Consider the following 14,607-nt stretch of genomic DNA (forward strand, 5'->3'; position numbering starts at 1 on the left):
TTATAAGGGCGTACAGAGTAAGTGCTTTTTGCGTAGGTTGTTCCTATATATATATATATATATATATATATATATATATATATATATATATATATATTTTTTTTTTTTTTTTTTTTTTTTTTTTTTTATACAATTAAAATACATTTTATTACGAAATGTTTGGTTAATCGTGATTTGTTCTTAAAATCATTCGTACGCATATTTCACACACACTGCTATACTAAATATGATGTCTTTTGAACCAAGAATGGAACTAACTGTTGTATAATTAAGTACATTTATATTAATTACATTTTTGTGTGTGTGTGGGTGGGTGTGGGTGTGGGTGTGGGTGTGGGTGGTTGGTTCAGATACTCTCTATGTGGGTATAAAATGTCTCTACAAGGATGGCAATAAAATCCAAAAGATTCCAAGAATTTCTTGGACATTTTTTGGTTCCCATGATTAAAACAGTTTAAATCATACTAAGTGTATTTAATATTATTATTATTATTATTACAGTTTTTCTCGATTGGTTACACACATTTTCTGGTACTTGAGACACAATGACCACAACATGTAACTCATTCACCAACCCCCTGAACCAATTCTGCTAAACTACAAGCACAATTCCTGCTTTACACTCAAATTGTACTTCTAAAACACACTTTTTTCAAAACACTACACACAATTCTCTGCTTTTGGCACAATTTTCATGCAGAAAATCTCTTGTTTTCACAAAGAACACACTGCCATTCAAATATGCACACTGACTCATCACATGGGCAAACACCCGTCACACAGTTTTACAATTAGCAATCAGAGCTTTAGCATAAAAGGGCAACAGGTCAGCTCTTCAATGGAGCAATGGATGCCAACATTGGATTATTTTATTTTTTTTACTGTAACTGTATACAGTGAATTCTTTTGTTGTTTTGTATGTAGACCACTGTATGTACAACTTTGTGTTGGTTGGGATGTACACTATTTACATTGTTTTTGTGGGAAAAATAAAATATATTTGTTACCATGTATTTGTGTGTTCTGAGTATAAAAACAATATTCTCAAATATTTTACAACACACTTATGTATGTACTGTCTGTAGTAAGTGTAACACTGAACAAAAAAAAGGCCTAAGTCATTATGATGAATGGAGAAGAAGTGTTTTCCATTCATCATAGTGTTTTACATTGAGCCCATCAGTGTTCAACTGGTTCTTATAAATGTCTATTCATATGATGGTTTGTGTGTGTCATTTGAAAACAAAATACCATTTTGAGAAGAAATAACATTGTTTTGAATGTAAAGTTTCATTTTGCAGGAGAATTGAGGGGTTTTGCCCATTGTGTGTGTTTTTTTGGATTTGTGTGTAGAGTTCTGAGAATATGAGGCATGCTTTCAGAAAATGTGTGTAAACAATCGAGAAAAACTGTATTATAAAAAAAAAAATTTATCTAAAAATGCATAAAGTTTTCTGCGATGGTTAGGTTTAGGGTTAGGTTAGGGTATATATATATATATATATATATATATATATATATATATATATATATATATATATATATATATATATATATATATATATATATAGTTTGTACAGTATACAAATCATTACGCCTATAGAGAGTCCCCACAAAGGTAACAAAACTGAGTGTGTGTGTGTGTGTGTGTGTGTGTGTGTGTGTGTGTGTGTGTGTGTGTGTGTGTGTGTGTGTGTGTGTGTGTGTGTGTGTGTGTGTGTGTGTGTGTGTGTGTGTGTGTGTGTGTGTGCATATGTGTGTCTAAAAGTCTATTTTATCATGGGCAATTAAACTTTGAAATGAAAAATGTGTAAACGTATGACAAATTCACAGGTCTGTCATTAGAAATTAATTGTAATTTGAATCCATCTACCGTGGGTTAAAATATTAAAACCAAAAAATATACCGGGAATCTGCTTGTAAGAGAACAGATCAAGCAGAAACGTTTTTCTTTAATTAGACAAACAGAGCTCACTGCATTGCTAATGAATGTTGCTTTGGTTTGGGTTAAAAAAGGACAAGCAGTAAGTGAAGTTATGGGATATAATTCCCAGACTGTAGAAATGCAAATCTATGAGTATTTGCACTTGAGTTAACAGCTTCAAAGTTGAAGAATGATGCAACAACAAGGCCACACAAAGAAAGAAAAACTAATTTCTGTCGCAACAACTGCTAACCTTGAATAATAAATGTAGATACTGGGACAATCTATACATCTGATTTACAGATGAGCAGGAATTGTTAAAATATGTGACAGAAAATGACAACTCTTGTTTTGTTACAGGTTTATCTTTTATAATTTTTGTCTTATAATGAATTTCTTAGTTTTCATTTCGTCTGTGTTGGTGTTTTATAATGGCGCTAGCATGTTTTCAAAAGTTTTCTCTCTTCACAATATATCTCATTATTTATTTTCTCATAACTATCGCAGAAAACAAGCGTTTTTAATTCATGGCCTTCTGTCATGCTTTGCTTTTCTCTCTAATTTAGAAAAAAAGATAAACAGCCCTTCTCTAACTAACTTTTTATTGCTGACAGCAAATAGACATACAAAAACAATCTTTATTACATTGTAGCAGAACTGAATTTCAGTTCATTTTAAGAACACAAAGTAATTTCGGTATGTTTTGATAATGATGATGTAGTCAAAAGTTGATCGTGATGGCACTTCTACATGTTTCTTATTAAAATAATTCAATATAATTAAGTTTTCTAGTGTTTTGGATTGTGTTGTACAGTATATCACCTTCGTGTTTGATGAAGAGTTTGTCTTTCATCAGAGGTTGATTGAACAACGTCAGTCTTCTTTGTCTATTTTTAAGCCAAGCAATTCGGTCTTTACACAGAAGTTATTTGAGCAGTTAATGAGCTGTCGACAGACTGAGCGTTTAAGAGGCTAATGAATATTCATCAGGCAGTGTGCAGAAGCGTGGAACACAAACACTGATTCACTCATGTATGACAGCATGAAAACTGGTGACAAATGGGATGAGAACAGGTGAGATCTTTGTCTCGCCTGCGAAATGGAAATGATGGATGTGACCAGAGGTTTGTTCTATTGGGAGTCATGCGCCTCGCACAACTCTTAACCTGCTAAACGGTTTAGCAACTGCAAGTATTTCAGTGAGATTTGAGTTTATATATATATATACAGTATATATATATATATATATATATATATATATATATATATATATATATATGTATATTATTATTATCATTGCTGCTTTTCCCCCTTTTTTTCCTCCTAATTAAGCAACAGCCAATTGTATGGACAGTATTAAAGTTTGTTAGGTGTTGAATCAAGCAATTAAAATTTGAGCTTGAATGTTATATGAAAATGTATCGTATTGTTTTCATATTTAGAATAGTGTATTTGTGTATTAAGGATGTATAAAAGCAGCTATATGCTTAATTTGTTTGAGTAAAAAGCACTGGTATGACATCTACATAACCCATTAGAACCTGAGCTGCTTAAAGCTGATTAAAAAGCTAAAAAATGAGTTGAAAACATAGCTGAGCTGAAAAAATGTGAGGAAATAAATCCGCAGGAAGCAGTTCTATTGAGCGAGAATACAATTTCTTGACTGAACATGTTTATGTTTCTGGCTTATCCTATAAAATAACATGCACAAAAACGCTTGTAAAGCAGCAAGCTATTTCATTCAAATCAGTGCTGTTCCCTTGTTTCCATGGTTGAACTTAGTTTGGGAATTGAGTGGCTTTATAGACGATTCTGTTTTCTTGGTGGTGTGTTCACACACACGCACACTCACACGCACACGCACGCACACACACACACACACACACACACACACACACACACACACACACACACACACACACACACACACACACACACACACACACACACACACACACACACACACACACACACACACAGTGATTACCTTCCCCTTGGAGTATGTCACAAGCACACTCGATTGTTGAAAAATAGTGCTGAAGTTTTTGGGAGCTCTGATCGGTTGGTCGTTGATCAGAATTGGCTGATAATCATCTCCTAGACTCTGTCATTTTTCAGCTTAGATGATAACATAAACCTATTTCATTCTTCAGCATTACTCTTATGTCATCATTGGTGGGATCATTTCAATATTGTCAAGACACAATGAAAAATGTGAGCTTTAAAGTAAAGATAGCATGGGGGAACATTTGCCAAACAAACCTGATACAGAAGATAGAGAAGACACCAAGACAAATTGGTAACACTTTGCAATATAAGGTTCATTTATTAAACAATAGTTAATGTATTAACTAACATGAACTAACCATGAGCAATACATTTGTTTCTGTTTTTGTTCATCTTTGTTAACGTTAGTTGATAATAATAAAGCTGTTCTTTGTTTGTTCATGTTCATAGTTATGTGGTTAGTTAATATACTTGAGTGACAAGCACTACAAGTTCAACGATAAGCACTAATAGAACTAATAAAACTGGCCCCTACCTACTTTTTTATTTACTTTTATTTTACTTAAATGTTAAGTAAATACTAGGGGTGTAACAATATATTGTGTCACAATATATCACAATACAAAAATACAACAGTATGTATCGTGGATAGTGACAATATGTGTATGGAATAATTACATTAATAATTGCATTAATTACATTAAATTACATATTTTTATTCTGGTGTCATCGTTGTCCTGTGCATTGGGTTATCAGCCCCAAGCCACCTTGTTAACCTTTTACCATATGTCTTGGAGTATCACAATAATATCATATCGTGAGTTCAGTATCGTGATATGTATCGATTCGTGACATGAGGGTATCGTTACACCTCTAGTAAGTACTAAATATGTACATGCAATGGAGGCCAGCTAGTGATTTTGCCAAGTAAGACTTGTTCCTGAATTAACATATTTTGTTGATCCTGGAACATCATTTCTGTCCAAAAATGTAGTCCTAATTCTATCCATACCACCCTACCAGTAAGTTATCCCTAAAATAAGAGGGAAATGATAGGTGAATAACACTGATGTAGAAGCATCTAACCCTGGTTGTAAGCATAAACTTGACATAAACTGTAAACTTGTTCCTCCAATCTGATTGGTTGATTGGAATATTGTTCCAGGATCAACAAAGACATTGATTTAGAAATATGGTGTACTCAAGAGGCGCACTAGCAACTGATGTTGGAGGCTGCAGTCTTAAGAGTCCTTGTCAGCGCGCCCGCCTCCGATGCTGGAAACGCTGGTTCAAATCATGCTTGGAGCAGTGCGAGTAGAACCGGCGGGGTTAAATACACATTTATAATAAATAATAATGAATAATGCAAAAAAATTATTACAATAATACAATTCATACCCAATTCAGCTGTCACTATATGTTGCTTCTAGGCAACAAACATGTTTTGCAATTGTTTATAACACACTGTCGAAATAAATTATGCAGTACAATGCAGCGCCAGGCATTGAAGTGTTTTTTTTTGCTAGTTTCAGCATGATTCAATGATCATTTTCACATCCTGCGCCATTTTGTTTAAATAGCAAATACATTTGCGCCCATCTGTGCGCCCATGGGCGTGCTGGTCCGAAAACGAGGTGTGTTCAGGCGCATTGTTGGCGCGTTATTTTGAGGCAACTGACATAGACCAACTGAAACCTGGTCTAAAGTCAATGGTGCAGTATTTTTTTTGTTATTTAAAAGGGACCCTTAGTAATATGCGCCTATAGGTGGGTTCACAACGCGTGTTCACTCTGCTTATTACAAACACACGCACAGCACACAAACATGCCAAATATTAAAAATAAAAGGATTACAATGTAAAAGATTATTATTGTGTACATAAAGATATGGTGGAATACGGCTTGTCCCGTAGATGGTCTGCTTGTGTGCTTTAACCTCGCGCACGAGCAGATCTGTTTCCTCTCTGGAGAAGCGTTCAGTCTTTCCACTTGCATATTCCGCCATGTAAATAGCGAATCCGCCATGGCGCAAGTGCAACTGGCTTTTAAAGGGAATGGGAGATGAGACTCTGATTGGTTTATTGCACGTTATGCCCAAAACACACCCATTACTAATTAAGAGAATAGGGACAACCCTTTTAAACCATGCGCCGGGTGGACCATTTTTCCCGTCGTTAAACTAGCAAAAGTGGATTCGGAGACACGACCTAAGTGCAATTGTGCCGTGCACTTTAGACCATGCGCTTAAATCGTTAAAATTGGGCCCTATAGACGCTTTAAAATGTATGTTGCAAGTTTACTCTCTAAAAAATTAAATGGGTGAAAAATCAATAAAACACATTTTTCTAAGGGCAGTTCTACAGAGAAACACACAGTGCACCATGCCAGAAAGAGATTTTTAAAAGTGCCAGCATTGTGAGTAAACAGCCTCTTAAATTCAGCTCTCATCTTTGTGGACATCTCAGACCCTTTGACCACTATCAAGTAGTTCCCAAAGGCACGCTTGTGCTGAAACAGCAGGAGCGTGTCAATATAAGTGACAGGTGCTCTTTGAGTAACGCAACCAAGGACTGTTCATTGGCAATATGTATGTCATCATCATCCTTAAGGTGATGCACCTGCTCTGCTTGCCTCGTGCAGCCATTCGTGGACAGATCTCCTTTAATTGCCATCCAGCTGATTGATGGATCACAATGGGAGAGTGTGTTACAGGCGCTGCGGAGAAATTAAAAACGGACGCCCCCATTGTAAACACTGGCGAATGCTGATAATTGGCTTCAAATTAGCTGTGTAGACAGCAGTATTGACAACACTGAGATTTTGATGCATCAGTGTTGTGAAAAAAATACGCAGAATGCAACTCTACCAACTTGCTAATGATTATTTTATTTTTTTCTTACTTCTCACTCTATATTTGTAGTTTAGGTTTCCCATTTATGTTGTAAATCACGACCATAAAGTTGAGTTCATGCTGAGTTCCACTTCATTCCCTAAAAGTATGCTATTTTTTGTGAAGAAAAAGTAGGCCTTCATATTTTTGAGTGTGAAGAGAAGATTATAGGCAAGTTTTGGTGTAAACTATACCATGTCCTAATTGTGCCTTGCGTAATGGACCAGGGCTATGTTTCCCAAAAGCATTGTAAGTTGATCGTAGAACAATTGCCACCAATGGTCTCTACGATTAACTTGGGCTTACGATGCTTGTGGGAAACACAGACCAGGCTGTCGCAATGATACGTTCCTGAACTGGCCTGTCAATCATCATCATCTTCATATACACACTCCACATTTTGGTTCATTTAATTTACACTACAATTCTTCAATTTTTGTGAACTGTTTCCCAAGCCAGGATACAGATGTTCATTATTTAAATGCATTGTTGCATCATGCCATCAGAACCAAACTTGCTGATTTATATTTTTACTTTTGGGGACTACGGTCACATATTTATGTGAAATTATTATTGCAGTTTGTAATTGCAGTAATATAACAATGTACTGCTACATTTTGTCTTATTGTTGAGAAAATTCATGCATGCACAGATGGAGACAATTTTTAGAACACCTTTTTTTCTCTTAATTTTTTTGCATCTGCAGTAATCAAAAGGCATTAATATTGTTAAGTGTTTCTTTGTGTTTGAGAAATTGTGAAAGCAAGGAGAACGATCTGTTTAGACTGCAAACAATTGACTTGTGAGTGTTTTTTATGTACGCCTTAATAGTTATTATTATTTGGGAAGTGTTGATACTTTTGCGTGTCTAGACCAAAAGACCAAAAGTTTTTATTAGTATATTTTATTTAAGCCTTTATTTATTTTCATATTTGTACTGTATTTTCTTTGTATTAATTGCTTTTTGTGATGTGTGTGATTGTATTGTGTATATGTGAGCCTTTTAACCTAAAACAAATTTCTATCACTGCTTGATAGATAATAAAGTTGTTTAAATGTGTATATATATATATATATATATATATATATATATATATATATACATACACACACACACACACACACACACACACACATATATGAGCCGTAGGCCTAGAAACACCTTAGACTGTTGGACAGTCTATCACAGGCCTAATAGAAAAATACAGACACATTTACACTTACCTTTATGGGCAGTTTTAAAAATCTCTAATTCACCTGACCAGCATGTCTTTAGGCTGTGAGTGAAACCAAAGTAGGCTGGAGGAAAACATGGCGAGCACATTCAAACACCACTGAGAGGCTTCCAGAGTCAGCTAAAAATCAGGGACTTTCTTGCTGTGAGGCGTGTGTGAGTAATTATAGATATCATATATATAATCATTTTCTTTTGCTGTGGTGAATGCAAATTGCAAATTATCGGGAGGGGGAAACATTTCTTAAAATATAATTTGTAGCCTATTGCACACTAAATAGAGCCAAAATGTGTAGGTTATACTACATGTAATTGTTTTTATTAACTATATATATATATATATATATATATATATATATATATATATATATATATATATATATATAAACACTGTGGTATCAAAAAGTTCACACATGTTCTACTTTGTTACACTGTTTATTTAAATTTTAGTTATGTTATTATATTTTCTTCTATTATTTCTATTCTATTAATGTTTTTTTTATTATTATTCTATGTATTCCAAGCTTTGGCAATATTGTTTTGTTTACAGTCATGTGATTAAAGAAATTTTGAATTGAATATATATATATATATATATATAAACATTAATGATTGGCAACATTAAAATTGGCAATTATTCAGATGAAAAAAATAATAATTAAGAAATATTGTCTTAAAAGATAATTGGCATTACAGAATAAAAAATAAAAAATAAATGCCAAATGTGGGTGCAGGTTATACTAAACATAATAAAACATGTTACAATGGCAACAATGCGAGGTGTATCCTGCTAAATATTATTAGTAAGTCATGGGGACACTACACGAACGGGACATTTTTCCGAGATTGACCCACTATACCGATGCCCTCAAAAGACTCTATAAGCCATGAAACTTCAAGTTTGATTTCATGGTGTCTTTAAACAGTGCGGTGCACAACATTTCTGAAAGCTTAACACACAAAGAACACAATCAGAAAGAGTGAACTTAAGACTTAAACTCTGACGTCAAGACTACAGGAACATGCGCTGTGACGCATCCACCGGCGAGCGCTTCTCAAACGCGTGTGTGTGTGTGTGTGTGTGTGTGTGTGTGTGTGTGTGTGTGTGTGTGTGTGTGTGTGTGTGTGAGTGAGGAGGCGATGTATGCGTCACAGCGGAGAGAAAGTGCGCTCGTTAAGAGAAGAATCAAACCCCAGTAACTGCACAGACGGAAGAGGAGATACACACTCGGCATATCACCAAACACTACACATGCGTCGCCTTTGGGACATTTTTAAACGATCGTTCGAATGAATGCCGGAATAAAAAAAAAAAGCTGACTAGTATCTCATGATACACGGACAAGGACCAGTCGACAAGAGAAGAGAAGAGTGACAGTTCTAGCGATCAGCGCAGTTCTCCAAGTGCGTAAAACAGAGATGTTGAAGAGGACGGACGCGCATCACTCGACTTAGATCCACGCAACAGCTACAGATGAACTGGGAAATTCTAAATTTTTGCAATGGGCGGTGAAAGCTCCAAAATATCAAATATATTATTTTCCTAAAGTTGGCATCTTTTGAAAAAAAGAACGGATTCCTTTTTTTTTCTGACTCTGTGAGAGAAAAGCGCGGCAAAGGTGTCGGTTGTTGTATGGCAATAGAATGGAGATGTGGTGTGGATGCTGAAGGCTGTCAGGATGCTGATGCTGAGAGTTGCGTGGGCTCTAGCGGGAGCGGCGATCTGCTGTTTTCTCATCATTCTCATCCACTCTCGCTTCATACGAGACGGTAAATGTGTGTTCATTATTAATATGCCGCATGTTTTATTAATCGTAAACCCGCACCTGTAGGGTCACTTTTGTCTGGTTGCTTGGTGATTTGTAAGAGGAATATTGCAGGATTAATGTATGTGTTGTTGTGACCGTGCGCAGTCATATCCATATGGATATAGTGGATGCGTTTACTGAAAAAAAAAAAAAAAAAAAAAAAAAAAAAAAAAACACAGCAAAAAATATTGCGTTCTGTTTTGGACCCATAGGCTAATATTTGTCAGATGATATTAATGCAAAACGGACTTTTCTCTTATTTGATTGATGTTTTTTATTTATTATTATTATTATTATTATTTTATGATCTCATCTTCAAAAGTGGTAGAATGTGATAAGGATCGCATCAGATGGATCCTTGAGTTAAGCGATTTATAGTTATGTTTTTCAATAGATGGCACTACAGTCTATCTTAAGGGTAAAGCTGAGGTCAAAAAGTTAATATTTTCTCCCAGATATATCTTCTGCAGATCTAAATTAAACTTTTGGCTTGCATGTTAAGTTCATTATAAAGTATCATAATGCCAGAAAGTAATGCTTCATATTGTGTCACAAATAAGTAACAATGCAGTACTGTGTGTATTTGTGGTTCCCTCTAAAGAGTATTTAAACACAGGATAACACATGAACTTGGGTGTTAACATGTTTATCAGATAATCTAAAATTATACTTCATGTGGTAACATTTCAGTTCACATTATGTAACATGATTTAATTGGCCTGTTTACGTTAGGTTGCACCAACAAAAGTAATTTTTAACATTTAGACAGACTGAAATAGCTTCTTAATATAATATAATATAATATACGCAATTTCTCCCTTTTGATTTGCCTTCTAATATGAATATATATATATATATATATATATATATATATATATATATATATATATATATATATATATATATATATATATATATATATATATTCTTTGTAAAGAATTCCTTGTACAATATTCTTTGAATATTGTAAAGTAGGCCAAAATATATTAGAAATTATATATAAAGTATTAAAGTATTATAATGGTTACAATTACTCACAAGAACTGATTATAAGATGAAATATAAGACATTTTGAAAGCATCAATGATTTAATAGTTCTTTTATATAAAGAGGCTTAAAGTAAAGTGTTAAACGGAAGAATTTTCTCTGTGTACTAGATCTAGGTTTAACAACATGTCATTTATTACCCTTGCATTATTGACATTTGTGATGGCCCAATACAAAGCAGAGCAGTTTTAAATAAAACTGCTTTATACTGCTTGCAGTTGAAGGGGTAACGTGTCAACATGAATGCTGAAAGGTGAGAAATGGGAGCCACACAGACAAGTCAGCTAGATACTGCTGCTTCACCTTTTCCACCCTGACACAGTAGATATAGGATGTCCTTTTCAAGAGACATCTATCCTGGCTTCTGCATGTGCCTTAAGGGAAGACAAGAGCGGTTTGTTTATAGATGAGACAGAAGTTCAGCTGGTTTCTCTGCTTAGCTGTGGGGATTGGAGCGTGTTTTCAACCTGTCCTTGAATTCCTGATGTAAATATAAAGATCAGTCTGAGAGGAAAGACACATTTTGGTGAAGCAAAAGTTAACCGTCCTTATAATAATAACAAAAGTTACTTAAAAAAAAAAAAAAAAAAATCTAACAAAAATTAATGCATTTTTGAAAACATTACATGCGATTTTAATTTTTTTTGGTTTATATACACAAATGCACACACCAAATAAGCTGCCTTAATGCTATGCTTGTATACTTTGAAGGGTAGATGCCGATCGAATTTTGCTGAAACCGCTTATGACCTCAACTCAATTCAAGAACAGTGTGTTATGACCTTGCAGTGAATGGTGTACTATTGTGCATGAAAACACACAAAATGGCAGAGTTTGTTTTCTTCATATATGCCATCATGTCAATACATGATGGCATATATGAAGAAAACAAACTCTGCCATTTTCTGGTATTGCTGCTGCTTTGTGAAATAAGAACTTACGTATTCTTAAAGGAAAAGTTCTGTCGCATTCCAGAACCAATGGCAAATGACTCTGTTGAAGTAAAGAGTAAAGGAGACACAGAGGTAAGAGTGCATTTGCTTCGGCTGCAAGGTTGTTGCTGAGACTATAAGGCGAGGTAATTTATACTAAGAGGCACTGAATAAACTCCACTGACCACAGAAATAATGCAGATGAGCTCAGGGAGTCATTTATTGGACAGTCCTTTGAAATAAAGCTGAAGTGGTCCTCAAAGGCACTGTTTTTTTGTTTTTGTTTTTTTTTTGTGAGAAAATCCTTGAAATGAGCATCAACAGCATCAGTATCGATGTTGCATTGTGTATCACAGTGGTGGACAGGAATTTGTGGTATGTCTTATGAGAAATATGACAATTATGGACGGATTGGTATTCACGCAGACTCATCTAGTTAATTATACTTTTATAGTCAATAGTATACATTTTATGCAATATCATTACTGTAATCGTGCTGGTGCTCTCTGCAATACTTGATTCTGATTTGTCAGCCACAACACTGAGCAGTCAGATGTTTCATATGAAACAAACTTTGGTAGCACAACACTTTATTTTGCAGTCATCTTCCATACAGTATATACACACTATGTACTTATTATAGTAAATACAATAACTGGGTAATAACTAGGTACTAAACCTGAACCTAAACCTAACCTAAACTTTCTTAGGTACTGTAAGTACATGCAAGTGCACGTAATGTAAAACAAAGTGCAACCAACATTTTTGCTAAATGGTTGCATGTTTAAAATGTATTTACCTACAAATTTCGGTTACAAAGATAGCAATGCCGTCCAATCCTTTTGAGCCCCAACTTTTAAAATACTCACTCAAGATCTTCACTTCAAGGTATATTGTAAATTCAAAAACTGAACAGTTAAATATTTAAAATCCAGAACTGAGATCCTGGATAACATTTTGCTTATCAAACCAAGCCTGACAGCAGGATCCCCAAAAGCAACAGTTCAGGAGGATTTGGTGATCTGAAATCCCCAGTGCTGTTTGTTTTCTGTGGTGATGCACTGATTGCATAATTGTAGTGAACATACTGGTGAATAGTAGTGTAATTAGCAAGTGTCGGTTGTCTGGCTGGCAGATGGCAGGCTTATTCATCTAGCGGTCTTTTTCAAAGGTGCTTAAACTGATAGTGTGGAAAGATTTGGCAATTTTGCCCTGGAGTGGCACGTCAGTCTGAAGTGGCACTTCAGTACTCAACACTTAACATGCTGGAAAATACCCTGCAGTGAGAACTTATGAATAGAGTCATCGTCATTGTGGGGTGAAAATCCTCTCTTTTTTCAAACCCCAAACAAGCTGAGAGGCAGGATCTCTTTCTCAAGGACTGCCAGAACATAGCTAAGAAGTGGTGCCATAGAAATGTGTCAAACAGGAGAGATTTAACTCATGTATTAAGGGGACAACCTGGTAGATTCAATGGCCAATGCTTGGCTATAATTAAAGAAAATGTAGCCTCTCACAAATGTTCCTTTTAAGCACTTGCAATATACCTTAATTCAATACAAATCTGCATTAGTAGGCTTGCCAACAAGCGCTGTCTTCAATGTCAGAATTATAGTTAAAGGGATAGTTCACCCAAAAATGAAAATTAGCCCATGATTTACTCACCCTCAAGTCATCCTAGGTGTATATGACATTCTTATTTCAGACAAATACAATCTGAGTTATATTAAAATATCCTGGCTCTTCCAAGCTTTATAATGGCAGTGAATGGCTGTTTCTTTTTTGAAGTCCATAAAAGTGCATCTATCCATAAAAGTGCTCCACACGGCTTTGTGGGGGTTAATAAAGGTGTTCTAAAAGAGCCAGGACATTATATATATATATATATATATATATATATATATATAAATCCGATTGTATTCGTATGAAAGAAGAAAGTCATATACATCTAGGATGACTTTAGTATGAGAAAATCATGGGCTAATTTTTATTTTTGGGTGAACTATCTCTTTAAGAAGTTAGTGCACTTAAATGCAACCAATTAATTACAGTTAAGTCTGTACAGTATGTTGATAAAAAACTACAAATATGTAAACATTAAAAATACTATTCATTTAGTCAGTGTATGAGGTAATAAGCATGTGACAAAACTACATTTCCCATAATTCTCTGTGCCAGAACCCATCACTTGGCCAAAATCACTGTCACCTTTTTCCACCTTTGTTGCCATTGGCTTGGCTTGCTTAGTTTGGGGACATTAAATTTAACATTTAATTTAATATTCAACAATAATATTGATCTTCCTGCATTGACACTATTATACAAGAACTGAACTGAGCTGGACGATGACATCACTGTTTTCTCCAGAGCGGCTATATATATATATATATATATATATATATATATATATATATATATATACATATATATATATATATATATAAATGAACAATTTTTTTTTTTTTTTTTTTTTTTTTTTTTTTTTTTTTACAATAATGAAACATCACTGAACTTACTTAAGCTGGACTGTGACGCTATTTTCTTCTGGAAACAAACTTTTTTTGCATTATTTTTGTCCATGTATTGATGCTAAAGGGTTCTCATTGAAAGCAATCGAGTACCCTGCATGCCGAAAATTGACGCTAAAGGGGTACCCTGTGTGTTAAAAAGCGACGTCAAGGGGTCTTGACCAAGCGTCCATATGTGACGAGGTTGGGAGTGAGAATGTGTTGCAAAATCTGATCGTGTTAAAATCTGATTGGCTGA

At 34.7% G+C, this 14,607-nt stretch overlaps 1 protein-coding gene across 2 annotated transcripts in view; it reads left to right on the forward strand.

Moving 5' to 3' along the window:
* The window catches only part of tafa5a (TAFA chemokine like family member 5a), a 169,976-nt gene that overhangs the window by 34,594 nt on the left and 120,775 nt on the right, over nucleotides 1–14,607 (forward strand). Inside the window, exon 1 of one of the 2 annotated variants that reach the window (XM_082167465.1) lies at nucleotides 9,214–9,824. The exons of the other annotated variant lie outside the window; for it this stretch is intronic. Coding sequence (XP_082023591.1) covers nucleotides 9,716–9,824 — 109 coding nt within the window. The 5' untranslated portion in view covers nucleotides 9,214–9,715. Of the gene's footprint in view, nucleotides 1–9,213; nucleotides 9,825–14,607 lie in introns of those variants that run through there. 2 annotated transcript variants of the gene reach the window in all.

Source organism: Leuciscus leuciscus, assembly GCF_965113295.1.
Source record: "Leuciscus leuciscus genome assembly, chromosome: 4".
NCBI lineage: Eukaryota > Metazoa > Chordata > Actinopteri > Cypriniformes > Leuciscidae > Leuciscus > Leuciscus leuciscus.